Source organism: Amphiura filiformis, chromosome 3, assembly GCF_039555335.1.
Source record: "Amphiura filiformis chromosome 3, Afil_fr2py, whole genome shotgun sequence".
Lineage (NCBI taxonomy): Eukaryota > Metazoa > Echinodermata > Ophiuroidea > Amphilepidida > Amphiuridae > Amphiura > Amphiura filiformis.
In genome coordinates this window covers 78718980-78734724 of record NC_092630.1, presented here as the reverse complement: position 1 = coordinate 78734724, position 15745 = coordinate 78718980, and the positions used below count along the sequence as shown (strand labels likewise).

The 15745-nt window shown below is 35.3% G+C and overlaps 1 protein-coding gene across 3 annotated transcripts; it reads left to right on the top strand.

Annotated features, from left to right (window-relative positions):
- Window positions 1-96: 96 nt before the first annotated feature.
- On the top strand, window positions 97-13298 carry LOC140149200 (clathrin light chain A-like). 3 transcript variants are annotated; one of them, XM_072171415.1, is made up of 6 exons: window positions 97-317; window positions 4324-4360; window positions 4734-4861; window positions 5182-5293; window positions 6244-6276; window positions 9621-13298. In XM_072171415.1, the coding sequence occupies exons 1-6, from the start codon at window positions 143-145 to the stop codon at window positions 9796-9798; spliced, it is 663 nt and encodes a 220-aa protein (XP_072027516.1). In that variant the 5' UTR covers window positions 97-142; the 3' UTR covers window positions 9799-13298. The 3 variants fall into 3 exon arrangements, with proteins under 3 accessions (XP_072027516.1, XP_072027515.1, XP_072027517.1); XM_072171414.1 differs by having other exon boundaries at window positions 98-317; window positions 4324-4364; window positions 4735-4861; XM_072171416.1 differs by lacking the exon at window positions 6244-6276 and having other exon boundaries at window positions 99-317; window positions 4324-4364; window positions 4735-4861.
- The last annotated feature ends 2447 nt before the right edge of the window (window positions 13299-15745 follow it).

Here is a 15745-nt window from a genome sequence, read left to right as displayed (position 1 = left end):
ATGGGTCATTAGTAATAATATAAACCGGATTAAATGTGTCCTATCTCGGTTATAAGATGACCTAATTGCGACCTTTTCATCGCGGAAGTGACCGAACATTACCGATTGTCTCCGAAAAACGCCCATTATCCACGATTAAAAAATGGCAGACGCTACTGATTTTGATAATTTGGCAGGCGAAAACACAGCTCCTACAACTGGAGACGATGATCCAGCAGCAGAATTTTTAGCCAGAGAGCAAGATGAACTTGCAGGAATTGATGATGACAATTTTGGTGTAGATGGAACGTCAGGATCAGCAACAGTAGAACAATCGGGTGAGGCACTAAAATCAGTTCTGTTCAGTGTTCAGGCATGTCACCGTGCATGTATGTACGGTATTTTACACAGTCATGTGATGTATGGTGATTAATACATGTAGGTGGATGAATGTTTTATTGCACTTTTGGATGTACAGATGTACCTTTTGTACTGATTTTCACCATATTTATTACCCAATAAGCTTAATGTTATTTAAATTAGAAAGCCATGATAAATTAAAAGCATGCAGATTTACAACAATATTCTAAATTCTGTTTCTGCCTTTTCGCATGTTTCGTTTATTCGCATTTGCTTTTTTTTTTTTGGTTGCTTGGCGAGCAATCGGCGTCAATCTCGCTAACCACATACAACTAGGGAAAATAGTTTGCTGTAAACCTTTCACGACTGATGAGAGTGTACATTGTAAGTCGCAATGACTGTTAATATTTTAAGGCGTCTGCAGGGTTCGCGTCTAGGCATGTTCATAAAATTTTGAAATTGAATAAATTCATCTAAAATTGCTTTCATTAAAAAGAGAATCATTTAACTTAAAAAATGAGGGGTCAATCATGTATGTAGGCCTATAATTGGCAATGTTATGAGGAAAAGTATGCTTGCCTGAATGTCCTAAAATGGGCCAAATTGTGTGTCCCAGCATTATCAATGGCTTCCTATGTCATAACATGTGTGTATGTATTTTATGGCTGAATTTTTGAGCACGAAGGGCCATTTTACAAAACTTTCGCAAATGTTTCATGAAATGTGGCTTTCATTACTTGATAGTATCAAATATTATTCAAATGCAGTAAATTAAAAAAATCATGCTAGGTTGGAGTTTTGAGGGTCAAAATCCAAATTTTGTTCATTTTCCTATTGGATTACACAGTTAAGACAGGATCTTGGTGCACAACTAAGCTTAATGAAGCCCGCCCTCACATGTTCAAAATGTGATCATGTCTATCGCGTCTTCGCGTTCATGCCGCTTTTTTTGAGCACCGGACGCATTAATTTTGAAATTAACAAACCTTCTGCATCCGACCAGATGCAATAAATTTCAATGTCAGTAGAAAACTTCTTGAATCGGTACTCAATTTCTTCGATGCTACGCACTGATCCCATACCAGACTGGCAGACATTATATGTCATGACATGACTTTACGTGACGTACTATGTTACGTTATTATACTATAGTTTAGCCAATTATAGAACCTGTTTCGTGCATATATTATGAGTAATTTATGACGTCAATGACGTCAGCTGGCCGTGTATTTACATGGAGGATAATGTACATCGAGATTGAGACACAGTGCTTGCGAAAATACGTAAATCACGTAACTTTACAGACAAATTTTCACTTAAAATGCACATTATTTTCCACAAGAAACAAACAGTTAGCTCAAGATACTGGTGTTTTCAAATTACCAAATACAATTAATAGCGTTCAAGTTAAACGTGTACATGGGCGTATTTTTGGTTACTGGAGAACGCCAGCTTCGAATTTGCACATGATAGTTATTACTAGGGCTCTCAACTAACGGGTAGTTATGTACTGGTATTCGATTGAATTTTCAGGCGGGAACTGGTACCGAAAATACTGAAAAAAAAATCAAATTTTTTTTTTTTTTTTTTTTTTTTTTTTTTCAAAGTTTTCGACGATTTTGAGAACCACTGGACCTATTCTGAAATGCTAAGATCATTAGGATCATTCACAGTTAATTTGAAAAAAAAAATTGAAAAAAAATACGAAAAAATTACAGTTTGTTATTCTTAATATGTAAACCACAAACTTATGTTTACCTCTTCATCTATCACATATTATAAATGCATTGGTTTTCCATGCATTTATAATATGTAATATATGAAGAGGTAAATTTTAGTTTGTGGTTTGTATAGCAAGGTTAACAAACTGTAATTTTTTCGTAATTTTTTTTTTCAAATTTTTTCAAATTACCTGTAAGTGATCCTAGCACTTCAGAATAGGTCCAGTGGTTCTCTAAAGTCGCCGAAAACTTTGAAATTTTTTTTTCGGGTACTTTGACCCGTGAATTCGGACCCGGGTAGGCCAAGAACGGGCGGGAACTCGGGTACCCGGGTATTGGTGAGAGCCTTAGTTATTACGCATTGAAATCTCGATGCTATCTCTGTTGCTGTCGTTTTTCAGTCGGTCAACGTTGCCATTGACATTTTTTGCAACAGACATTATTTGTTGAAATTTGGATGAAAGCTATTTTGATGAGTCAACTGTATCTTTTGAGTTTTTTAATTTGAACAGTCCAAAATTTTGTTGAAGTGCAATTTAAATGGCAACATTTTTGATGCTATCGCCCATCTTGATCAGTTGTGATTGTGTTTACTTCTGAACTTCTGTTGCTTTACACGGTGTCATGCTTGAGCGAAACCGACTAGATTTCGAATGCAATGTTGAATGTTCTTTAGCTTCAAATGTGAAGCTCATCGGTGAACAAATTTATGGCTAGACTCAGTCTCCAGCATATTTTGGATATAAAAAGTGAATTTTAATTTTTCATAAACCATGTTCCATTTTATTACGCCCTTGATTCTGGAAAAAAAAGAAAGCCAAAACTGAAAACCATCTTGTCATGTAGTGCTTTTTGTAACTAAACTTTATGCCTTGTCAAAGTTTGACTTTTATCAAAAATGTTCACCCAGATGGAAAAATTGGTAAAAACTTGGTGGTTATTTATTTTTGGTTTTTGGAGTGTCCTTTATTGTAAGACAATTTTAATTGATTGTGCCACTTGCTTGTTGCAGTAGGGTCATTATTTCTCAATTCACCCAATGGGAAACACCTCACCCCCTTCAAATTTGTTCAAAATTGGTATACAGGGTGATTTTGGCTGGCAAAGCTCAAATTTCAAATTTGAGCTTAATAGACGACGGTTTTCGCTATGCCCGCCCATTTTTTGCGATTTCGGTGAAAAAATGGCGCACCATCAATATTGTCGCGACCATATCTCCAGAACTGAGGGTCCTACTGAGCTGAAATTGGTGTCATTATTTAGCTAATCTCTCAAAGAATCCAAATCTGCTATCATTTTGTATGTAGGAGTAAGAGAAAATTTGTGACCTTTGTTTCTGAACTTTGACCTTGAATTTGACCTTGTTGCCCACGTGACCGCGAGGCGAATTTGCGTTGGAATATACCCCCATATGTTGTCTACAAAATATCAAAAAATTGGAGGGGTAATGTTTTTTGTTTTTTTGCTAGGCTTTCACAAAGCAAGCATGCAGGTGAAAACATATGTATTTAAAGAGGAACAAGCACATCTGGAATAATGAACTACATAATTGAGTTATGTGGCCCAGGGCATGTCAGTCCAGACACCACCTAAGTCCAGACATGTATACAAGTATACAGGAGTGTGATCTATAAGGACAAGGTCACCTACCAACTGGCCAGTTGACCAGGCCAACGTTTGTTCCTCTTTAATGCATGTACATATAGGCCTATATACAATTGGCCTATATTATAATAGTATCATGTGTACAATATACTGAGCCTACATGCAAAATTACAGTTTTTCAACCACATGCTTGCTTTATGAAAGCCTAGCAAGAAAACAAAAAATATTACCCCTCCAATTTTTTGATATTATGTAGACAACATATGGAGGTATAATTCCAACGCAAATTCGCCTCGCGGTCACGTGGGCAACAAGGTCAAATTCAAGGTCAAAGTACAGAAAAAAAGGTCATATCTTTTCTCTTCCTCCTACACACTAAATGATAGTAGATTTGGATTCTTTGAGAGATTAGCTAAAAAATGACACCAATTTCAGCTCAGTATGACCTACTATGGGCGGGGCATAGCGCGAAAACGGTACGTCCGATTAAGCTAAAATTTGGAATTTGAGCTTTGCCAGCCAAAATCACCCTGTATACCAATTTTGAACAAATTTGAAGGGGGTGAGGTGTAAAATCATATTTTTTTTGGGTGATTTGAGAAATAATGACCCAGTACCGGTATCTAATTTGACTTCATAATTTTGTTGTTTCTCTCAGGTGATGGAGATGCATTTCCAGCTGAAGAAAATGCTGATGAGGTAAGTAGTATGTAAAATACATGCGAGTGTAATAACCCTTGTTATTGCTAGAACACTGATGAAGTTGATCCTTGATGAAAAGCAACACTGGGTTTCAGAGAAGAAAGACAGTCCCTTGCTTAGATTGACGCAAGCGCCCTGTTAATGAGTAACATACGCGGAGCTAAAGTTGTGTTCGCTTCAAGGGCGCCGACCAATGATTTGATGCACATCATGATTATAAAGTGCCTATATCTTGCTCTTAATCATTCAAATAAACATGTAGGTTGGTATCAAGTCAACTTCCACTTTATGAGAATGATACTTAATTACTTTGTCAATGTTTATGTGATTTTTGTATAGATTTTTGTAATTTTTCTTTGCTTTGTAGGGAGAAGCTCAAGAGAATGGCCCATCAGACTTGTATGCAGCCATATCACAAGTAGACAGACAAGAAGGAGAACCAGAAAAAATCAAAAAGTGGAGGGAAGAACAGAAAGAAATGTTGGAAAATAAAGGTATTAAATATTTGACTTATTATTATGATCCGGTTGATGATGAATATGTTTCCTTGCCTGCAAAGACTGTGTGTTTGTTGTATTACTTGCCAAGAACAATGATGTCCTGGGATGGCTGGGATTGTGTTAGTCTGTCTGATACTGTCTTTACTTGTTTTAGTTCAGGCTTCAGAATCACATTGAAAATGTTTGTTATCTGATTTCGTTTTACTTAGTGCATATTTTGTCACACTATTGCAGTGAGTAATTCAAACCTTATTGCTTGGCACACATATGATAATTTGTATTTGATCATTTTCACTGATGTTAATTTGTTTTAGATTCAGAGGCTACTACATTACAAGATGAGTGGAAAGAATTAGCTCAAAAAGAATTAGATGACTGGGCTTCAAGGCAAACAGAGCAGTTAGAAAAGACAAAGGCTTCCAACAGGTGAGCAATAATGTTATTCACTTATCCACATCATGGATGTGAATGTTAATGACTATTTGGCCTAAAAATGATTTTTTGTTTTTTGATAGAATGAAACAAACAAAACTAATATCAGGAAAAGGTGATTAGTTTCTCTGTATTTTCATAATTTTTAAAGTCACTTACATATTAAATATCTGTTTTCCTTATGATTATGTTCTTGCATGAGTTGTACAGGCAAATGCCAATTAGTTGTCTTGTGCCAGTAGATTCTCCATCGATATACTACAACAGAGTAGCTTCTTTTAGCTTCAGTTTAACCAATAAATATTGAATAATAACTATTCCTCTGAATATGCAAAATGTCTGATCTTGCTGCCTTAGTATTGTATGATATGATTATTGATTGAACATTTTCATCTGCTGTCAATGATTTTACATTCAGGGTTTTAAACCTAGGAAGTTCATTTCAGGATTTGGAGGGAAATTTTGCCTCCCAGTGTAAAAAAATACAAAGGATGTTATTTTGGGAGTACAACTTGGGCTATCTCCTAGGAAATAAACATTTTCCCAAGAATTGTTCTGTAAAATCAGGCTGGGACAATCTCACAGATTCTTTCTAAACTCTGAGTTTGCTTTTTAACTGCTTAAATTTAAACTCCTGATAAGTAAAAATATGCCAGTCTACCAAACAGCATTAATTAAAATCAGAATAACTCCGACTCAATTTACATGCATGAGTAAAACTTTGTAAAATAATAAAGATCTGATGAGGTGGAAACATAATTTGAAGTTCAGCAGGGCTATTTAGTCTCTGTTGCACTGACTCCAACAATGGACCAACAAAGTTGTCTTTTCTTTCACCTACTGGAGTCAGTGATTTACATTTACGGGGGTAATGGGAAACATGTAGGCCTATACATGCTTTGTACAGTCTCAATTTTTTTCATTTAATATCAAACATTCTGAAGACTGGAAAAGACATCCAAGCACCAGTATATGACGTAAGTGAATGCGGTTGGTTTTATCTGGCATGCTGTATGTGTACCATAATCCTAACCTAGCGTGCACGCTTTATAAACCCATATGTGTCTTACCATATTGGTCAATAGAGTAGATCCTTTAGGAACCCACCCTACATTAAACAGTCAGTGCAACAATGACAAATTGAATTTATTCCGCAATTAATGACAAGAGTTAGATGAGCTTAATGATAAAACACATACTATTTTAATATGGTTTAGATATTGGAAGGACTGTTTTTGTTTCCTATTAATTTAGGTAAATAATTTAAAGATATTGCAATATTGATGGTTGTTTTCTCAAATATTCAGTTTTTATCTCTTTGCAATTAAGGGAGACAAATAAGTTTGTAAAAAAATAATCAGAGAGTCTAAATTAATAAAACTAACAAGATTCTAAATCATAAATGGTTCAAGTGCAGTTTAAAGGCATTTCTGGTATTACACGATACCCACCACCTGTTATACCATTTTTTACACAGTTACAGGGACTGTCTTTTGACTCTTGTTTAGCTCCTTTTGGTGAATTGGTTGGCCATTGTTTTGTCTTAGTTATTAGTCCATACAGCTCTAAAGCTTTCCTAAAAAGGAGAGCTTTTTCAGCTCTCCAAGACTCTGCCTCTTTTCAAAAGACAGTCCCTGCAGTTGCCTCTTGGAAATATATAGGGGAACCATACTGGATAAAACAGTGGTAAAGGATTTGATTCATGAGATTACACTGGCCAATCAAATCTGTGTTAATGGGATGTAGCCCATGCACACAGGACTGACAGGTAAGTATATAAAGCACCTCATTATTATAAACATGCAACCAACTTGGGGGTAAACAATGCATTTTCTTTCAGGTGTCCAAAAATCATCCCAAATCCCTCCTGATCTCTAAAGCCATTATAGTCTACTAATCATGGTTAAATAAAAACAAACAACCTTTTCCAGTATTCAAAATGGACAAGTTACACGTACCTGATTTTACAAATTCAGTGATTAATGAAGCTGACTAGTGTTACTAAAGTTACTTAGTGAATTATTTTGTATTCGATTACTTAACTTCCATCAATGTAAACGTAATAAACTTAGTCTGTAGAGAATCCTGTGTGCCTCTGCAGGGACAGAAGTAACCCAAGGCACCGAAAGTCCCCACCCCTTTGGACACATTCTTCAGCATGTGATTGCCTTGGTGCTCTAGCATGCTTAATGCATTGCCTTGAAAATGGGTGCCCTCTCAAAATTCAACTTTTTACCGTGCTCTGTGTTTGTGGGGTTGCATTTAGCACAATGGTCTAGGCTAAGATTGTGGGTTTGAAATCCTCCATCTAGTGCAAGATCTAGATGGTTTGCCTCACAAAGACTGAATTGCAAACTGAATGAGTGTATACCAAATTTGTCTACATGTTAATCGAAGAGATGTGGTCAATTCCCTGGCACTGGTGTTCCTTGGAACATGGGGACTCAACCCACAACTTCCGATTACCATGCAATAATGAGCCAAAACCATTGTCACTGTACGGTTAATCACAAAATAGGGCCTACACTATGGTGATGGAACTTGTTGAAATCAATTGATTTTGATGATCATCAGTGGTAGCAAAATAAGTTGATGATTGATGATGACTTGCATGTTAATTGATTAATGCTTATGTTAATTTTTTTATTAATTTATTTGTTTTTGTTTTATTACTCTTACTTTATATGATTATTCATCAAGAAGTTAAAACTTTTATGAGTTCCTGAAGCTCATGTTTATTTGGTTGTTTGTTTGTTTGTTTGTTTATTTTGTTTGTTTGTTTGTTTGTTTGCAAGCACGCAATCTGTATAAGAACTCAAAATCTGATGGCATATTTTTGAAGACCAAACTTCATACAACAATTTTTTTTAAATTTACATGTTTAAGCCTTTTATAACTTGGTCATAAGTTCTATTTTAACACCAACTAAAAGATAGCAGCAGTAGTACAGTCACCACAATACATGAGGTAGCAGTTCATGAGGTAGCAGTTCATAAATCATGACCTTATACCCAAATAAAGTTAAATGAGGGTCAGTTTCAAAAATCAGAGTGACCAAAATAACCGCAAGAGTGTTTTCTTTTAATTTGAGATACCAGTGACAGCAAATGTTGCAGAAACGACCAAGTTATGGAACTAAAACCAAAAGAAAGTACAGATTCAAAAGTTGCAACTTTTGAATTTGTACCTTCCGTCAGTTTTAGTTTCATAACTTGGTTATTTCTGCAACATTTGCTGTCACTGGTATGTCTAATTAAAGAAAACATGCTTGCATCATTATGGGTTTGACTTTGAAGGAATACTGGGCAACATTCCCTGCAGGAATCAAGCAGACACTTGATTCAAAATCAGCCATCACTGCGGCTATAAGGTCATGATTCATGAACTGCTACCTTATTTACTGTGCTGACTGTAGAATAGAGCATAGTAATACTAGCAAATTGTGCTATACACTGTGGCATGTACTTCTTCTTTTTTTTGCCCAATTGGTTGTATATGTATTTGTGTTAGAATAGGATGTGGGTACTGATTTAATGTGAGTGCAGTACCTAACAATGTTATAGTTCCTTTAATACTGGTGGTAGTTGTCTTTTACTAGTGGTACTAGTAGTAGTTTGAATTGTGCAAGGTGTGAATCTTTACAGTCCACTCAAATCAGAGACTGAAAAGCCACTTGATCATTAGATATGAAATAAGAGTTTCCCTCTTCACAGCCCCTTTGGATACAAGGTTAGGTTATTGTTCTCATAGGATGCACCTTGTCAGTTAACACAACCCCACAATGAACAAAGCAGCAGCTTTGATGATTTGTCTCTTGTTTCTTTCTGCCTTAAATAAGTGCTCGCTAAATGAACATGATGCTTATGATTTCAGCATTAAATTTGGTTTGTACAATGTACCTGCTGATGCTGCAGAAATATATTTTCTTCTTAATTGCTCAAAACATAAAAGTTAATGAAGTTTAGTTTATATGATTCAAAGCATGTATGTTTTGTTTGTTTATTTTATTTATTTTGGGGGTAAATTGTTTTTTGCATGTGGGTATTTATCAAAGAGCATATTTGAGAGAAGATGCAGGGAATGAATAACTCATGGTGCCAGTTGTCTTGGGTACCCCATGCCTTTGTCTTGGTGCCCCAAATGGGTAACTTTAAACACATTCTTCAGCATGTGATTGCCTTGGTGCCCTAGCATGATTTAGCAGAATTGTCTTGAAACTGGGTGCCCTTGCAAAATGAAATGTGTAGTATCATGCCTATGTTATGTCTAACTAAATATAAACAAAATGTTTTGGTTTTGTTTCACCCTGTTTAATATACAGAGCTTCGGAGGAAGCATTTGTTCAAGAGAGAGATGAAGTGACTCCGGGCCAAGAATGGGAGAGAATCACACGTCTGTGTGACTTCAATCCTAAGAACAACAAGAACACAAAAGATGTGACACGGATGCGTTCCATATTACTCCACCTCAAACAGACAGGCATGCCAGAGAGGAAATAGATCTACACTAATGAATCCAAATTAACTATTACTCAATGATATGTCAGGCTGGACCACAACTTTGTGTGTTTGTCATCCAACTTGGCATATCAAAAGGGAACTGGTACCAAGGGGGATATGTGGATTGGTATACCAAACTGGGAAATATTTCAAACATGATACGTCAATGTGAATTTTAAAATCGGTCCATAATCCATTTGCAAAATATAAATTGATCCTTGAATGGAACATATTCTTTCAAAATTACATATATAGGCCACAGCTTTTATTCAGTTTATAATCAGAGCAAGTAGTCATCATCAAGGAATGATTTTACATTTTAAGTCTCTGAGGTATGCATATTTTTGGCTAATACTTATGGATTAATTGCTAGATTTAATAAGTTGCATGTTTTGTTTGAATTCCTGATAAAGTCCAGTTTGGTATACATGCCTTTCAATAGTCACATTATTCCATTGGACACTCATTAATTGGATGTCCAAATACTCTAAGCTTGTATGTGTGTTCAACTTTACTTTGGACTTTATTCAGTAGCCCATATTTGCCAGATTCTGAATTCAATCAAGGAATGTTTTGTACCAGCAAACTAAAAATTTCTGATGTAAGCCAAGTGAAGTTGAGAATACCTACAAGTTTTTATGACATTGATGACGCTTTGATAGCCTCATACAGTCTCACCAATTGTTTACATGTAAATTCTGCTGAATAGCACAGTCAGCTAATAAAAACATTTCATAATGTTATTGCAATTGTCAGTGTTGTAATACAGGCAGTATCAAAATGCACATTGTACTGATATGAATCGTATACCTTTCACAGATGATCTTGAGTTGGTTATGATTTGATTAGAAAATAAATTGCTATTAGCTTGTTATGTAGGCAATGAGTAGTAAATGAGGCTATCATGAGTCTGGAATCCATCCACCACAAACTGCTGTATTTTTCTTGAGTACGTCCTTCTCATTCCTCGCAGCAACTTCACTGTCATCTATTGCTTAAATGTAATTGAAAAGTGACCTTTTGATGTTTGCTAACTATGTACATTACCCAAACTCAAGCAAGGTCACTTCTCAACTATATTTGGGTGTATGGGGCTGTAAAATTGTGTATACGGATGAGATTATGTGGTGTAGTACATAGTAGAAAGAATACTTATTTTATTGAAATGTATTATTGGTAGCAAAGAGTAATAGGTAAATAACTCACAGCATTATTGAAAAGCATACCAGCCACCACTTGAATGTGATTAACCAAGTTAACTGCCAATTGGGGTTGTTTTACAAGCAAAAAAGAACCATGCAATTCATGGAGGGTTCTTTGGGGAAATGGGACATGAGGTGATGAAAAAGAACATTTAGCAGTTTAACATTCAATGTTGTCATACTTTGATTACTAAGTACATCTTATATCTCATTTAACTATTTCAACCAATGTGTATCAGACTAAATATGTGTTGGCATTACAACCAAATAGAACTGTTAATCACAACCTTCTGAAACATGACCGTGGGGATGAAGAAATATTAAGGTAAATATAGTCCATTGTTCAAGTTATACTTAATAAGTAGTTTAGATTTTTTGTAAGGTACATAATATTAGTACCCATTTGTGCTATTTACTTGTACTCATTTCCCATGAAATACAGCAGTTATGTGGTCACAATAGTGACGATATATACATGTATAGCTATTTTCCCAGAGAAATGATCTGTAAAAAAAAACATTTTATGTGTAATTTGTTAGATGGTTGAGTGAGAAAGTGTTGAACTGCTTGTGGACAGGCATATCACATTTTTATTTAATGCATTTATTGATGTGAACTTTAGGAGACCAATTTTAGTCTTTGTATGTTGATAATAGAATGGCCAATGTTGTAACAGGTGGCATAGGCGTCTATGAAGGGATGATACAAAAGGAAACCTGGCACTTGAATTGAAACAGTGCAAATCTATAGGCTGTATGAATATTAACATTTATATCAACCAGTTGTAATAACTAGAATATAGCAGCCCTTTGTGCATTCTGAATATTATATGCCAAAGAGTGGAAAGATAACTGTATTACTCTAAAAAACAACACAAATGGAGCTCTTCATGGTAAACATTGGGCTTTCTATGTGTATGTTGACTCCACATTTAAGTGTTGTAGTACTGGATGCTGCTGCTGCTGCGCATAAATAGAATAGCGCAATTATTCTGCCATTTTTTCTACTTGTTCATATTTGTAGAAATTATTTGGTGATAATCTCAAATTGTAAGTGCTATGAAAATCAATCATTAATTCAACTATTTTGATCACAGTAAGTGCTTGAGTATCTGTTGGGAATGGGAAAATACATTGAAAATTGAATTCATTTCTACAATTCTATGTGTGCACTGTCGACATGAATCCCCAATGTACGATTTACAAGTATATGGATTTGTACCGACAGAGTACATTGTTTTTAGATACAATCATTTTGAATGTCATCCCAAACATAGGCTGTAAAACTCATGTCTTGAGCATCATTATTGAATGTCAGAAATGATTCTATTATTAGCAGAGACTTCATTTTGTTGGTAAAACCATTTTACAGTGCATATGCATCTGAAAACTTTGCATTCCAATTTTGTGTTTATCCATACCGTAATAATAGTTTGCCATTTTGTCTGATTAAAAAGAAAAAAATTATGTGTTGATTGATTAAATATTATTCCCAAATATTATACTTTAGATGAATATTAATAACTATTATAGACTACCAGAAAGTGTAACAGTTTACACAAGCAATAAATGTATTTGTGTATTTAATCAATTTCAAGACAGTGAAATATATTTGTACTTACCAAAATATTGAAAATATAACTAGCTGTTGAGTTGCAAACTTTAAGGCACTAGCTTGAATGCTTAATAAAATGTCTAAATTTTGTTCCCATGCTCCAAATCCCATATTGTTAATCATATCCAAGACAACATGCACAATTATGCACACTACCCTGAGTGTAAAGGCACCCCGTATATCACCCCAATCTGAATTGATATGCCGTATTTTTTGGTGCAAGTATTATTATAGACTTACTAAAACTAATAGGATCTGGGGGACAGTAGGCATAAAGTATACAGCCATTCAAAATCATGTGATTCATGTCAATGCTAAATGTGTGAAGAAGATCATAGTGATATTCATTTCTACAAGAACAGCTGTAGTGCAAGTCTCAATTTACACATTTTATTTACTTCTCACCACCAAGTCACAGTTCAGTACCTCATGCGCAATACAAAGTTGATCTGAAGAACTTAACTCAGGTCTGGAGGTTATGATCTCAATGCCTGAGTTTACCTGTAATTCGTTGAACTGTGTCATGGGATGAGAATGCACCTATACATTGTATGTTGTTTAGCTACTGTACATGTTTAATTGCCCTTTTCTGGTGGTTATTATTGTATCTTGCATGTTTTGTTAGTAGACTATGATACCTCCTGTCCCAAAAGTCTTAATAAATGTGAGATGACTATAATTGTACCAATGTGTTTGGTGTGCTATTATTTGTGTGTGATGGTATTGGAGAACATGATGACAAACAAAGGTGGCTTTCACGAGACAGCATCAGGGTGTGAAACATGCACAATCAAAAGCAGTGCATTTGTAGCGTGTGATGCAGAGCAAAGTGACTACGCCCTACAGATACACTGCCTTAAGGTGGTACTACACCCCTTGATAAATGTGTGACTATTTTTGCATTTTTCTCAAAAATTAAATAACACACTGGTAACAAAAGTTATGTAAACACCTCAAAAGAAATAAGTCCCCCTCTGAACATGTCGTCATAACATCGTAAGGTTTCGTTTTGTACCAACTAAACTAACTTTGAAATAATTATGACTGTTTACTAAGTGCTGTGTGAAAATGAGAGATTTCCATGACTTCAGGGCTGAATGAGCCTAAATTGAAGACAAAAAGTGCCCTTTCCAAAAGTCACAAAGTAGGCCTATGCTTGTTAACTGCAAAGCGTATTGGGACAAGGAATGGAACTGACCATCTTACAACTCACTGTGCTGAACTCTGCACCAAGGGGATTTGCATGGCTGAATGATCAAGAATCGATACACATTACAGTTAATGTTCACTTGGTGAGGATTTTAAACTGCACTCAAACACATGGGTTTTTCCATTAGTAACAAGCCATGAATCAACTTTTGTGACAAGCATAGGCCTACTTTGTGACTTTTGAAAAGGGCAGTTTTTGCCTTCAATTTAGGCTCATTCAGCCCTGAAGTCATGGAAATCTCTCATTTTCACACATCACTTAGTAAACAGTCATATAATTATTTCAAAGTTAGTTTTGTTGGTACAAAATGAAACCTTACGATGTTATGACGACATGTTGAGAGGGGGACTTATTTCTTTTGAGGTGTTTATATTATAGGGGCAAGGAATCCAGTTACTACTCTGGAATTTTAGTGGCTCAAGACAAGCGGTATTTATTTATGATAAGAAAAGAGGTACTGCTAGAATGTACCTCGTTTCATAACATAATAATGAACCACTTGTCTTGAATCACTGAAATTTCAGTGAAGTAATTGGATTCCTTGCCCCTATAATCTGCCAGAGAAGATGAGAAGAATATCTTCTCTGACTAGACCTAACATTTGTTACCAGTACGTAGTTATTTTTTTGAGAAAAATGCAAAATTAGTCACAAAATTTATCAGGGGGTGTAATACCACCTTAAGTGCCTTTGATCATTGCATGCAGAGTGCAGATGCTACTCTCTTGTGGAGGCAAATGGACTATTCACCCATTGCACGGTTCCGCCATATGCAAGGAGCGCCTCGATCTGGCAGCATGCATGAATGGGAATTGAACCAGTCATATAACATTGCGTAAAGTTACGTAATACTTCCTTTCATGTCTATTGCCAGTTCAAGGCTCTGCTCACATATGGCGGAACCGTGCAATAGGCGAATATTACAGGTAAGATGTCTAATCAAAACTTCACTAAAATTGTGAATTCTCAGACAAAGGCCTGTTGGGTAAATATTTTCAGGTGTAATTGGGATAGATAAGATAGTCGCTCCTCGGTTCTTCATAGATCCAGTCTCCAAGGAAGAAATTCCCCCTGACCCACTGTTAGGAAATTGAAACCAGTATATGTGTGATATTTTTGTAGATATTCCCAATTCCTGAGGGAGTTAGTGGAAGGGTGGTGGGTTAGCATGTTAGTAAATGTGCAACTATTCATGTTTATGGGTGTAGGGTACACATTTTCAGAAAACTGGTTTCCAGAAGAGGTTCTTTTTGAACATTTTCTCCAAAACATCATTGGGGAAATTGCAAATTGTTCAATGTTTTTGGCAAAAATTTTGTAAAATCCAGAATCAGTTAGGAAATTTCCCTTCATTTTGAACGAAACATTTCGTCCAGAAAAATAATTTTGTCTGGCAATTCAAGTTAACGTTTTATTGAAGATATTTTTTAATGATTGTTTTTGAAAAGTGTGGGTGTGGGCGGATGCGTTTGGCCTGAATTGTCAAAAACGTGGGGGCAAGCTGTAATATCTTTGTAACCCAAAAAATATTTAAAAAATATATATATCAAGAACAGTCTTTGTACAAATAATCACACGAATCATAGTAAAATTCCCATTTTTGGCAATATTGTACCCTAGCTTTGCAGGGGAAATGTTATAATTTTTCTAGAATAGCGATTATCATGTCTGCCACCCCCATCCCGGTCTTTAAAAAAAATGCTGCCATCTAGTGTCATAATTGATTCGCAGTGTTTTTATATTTATTTTATAAATTTATTTTCCATTTGATAGGTTCAATTTCCGTAAATAATAATTGCTTGAAATCACATTGAAGATATTAGAACATCAAAGTATCGGAAAGTTTCTATTAAATTATTTTTTGATATTGCACTTAATTTAAAAATGATAATTTTCACGAAATAGAATTAAGACCAGAAACA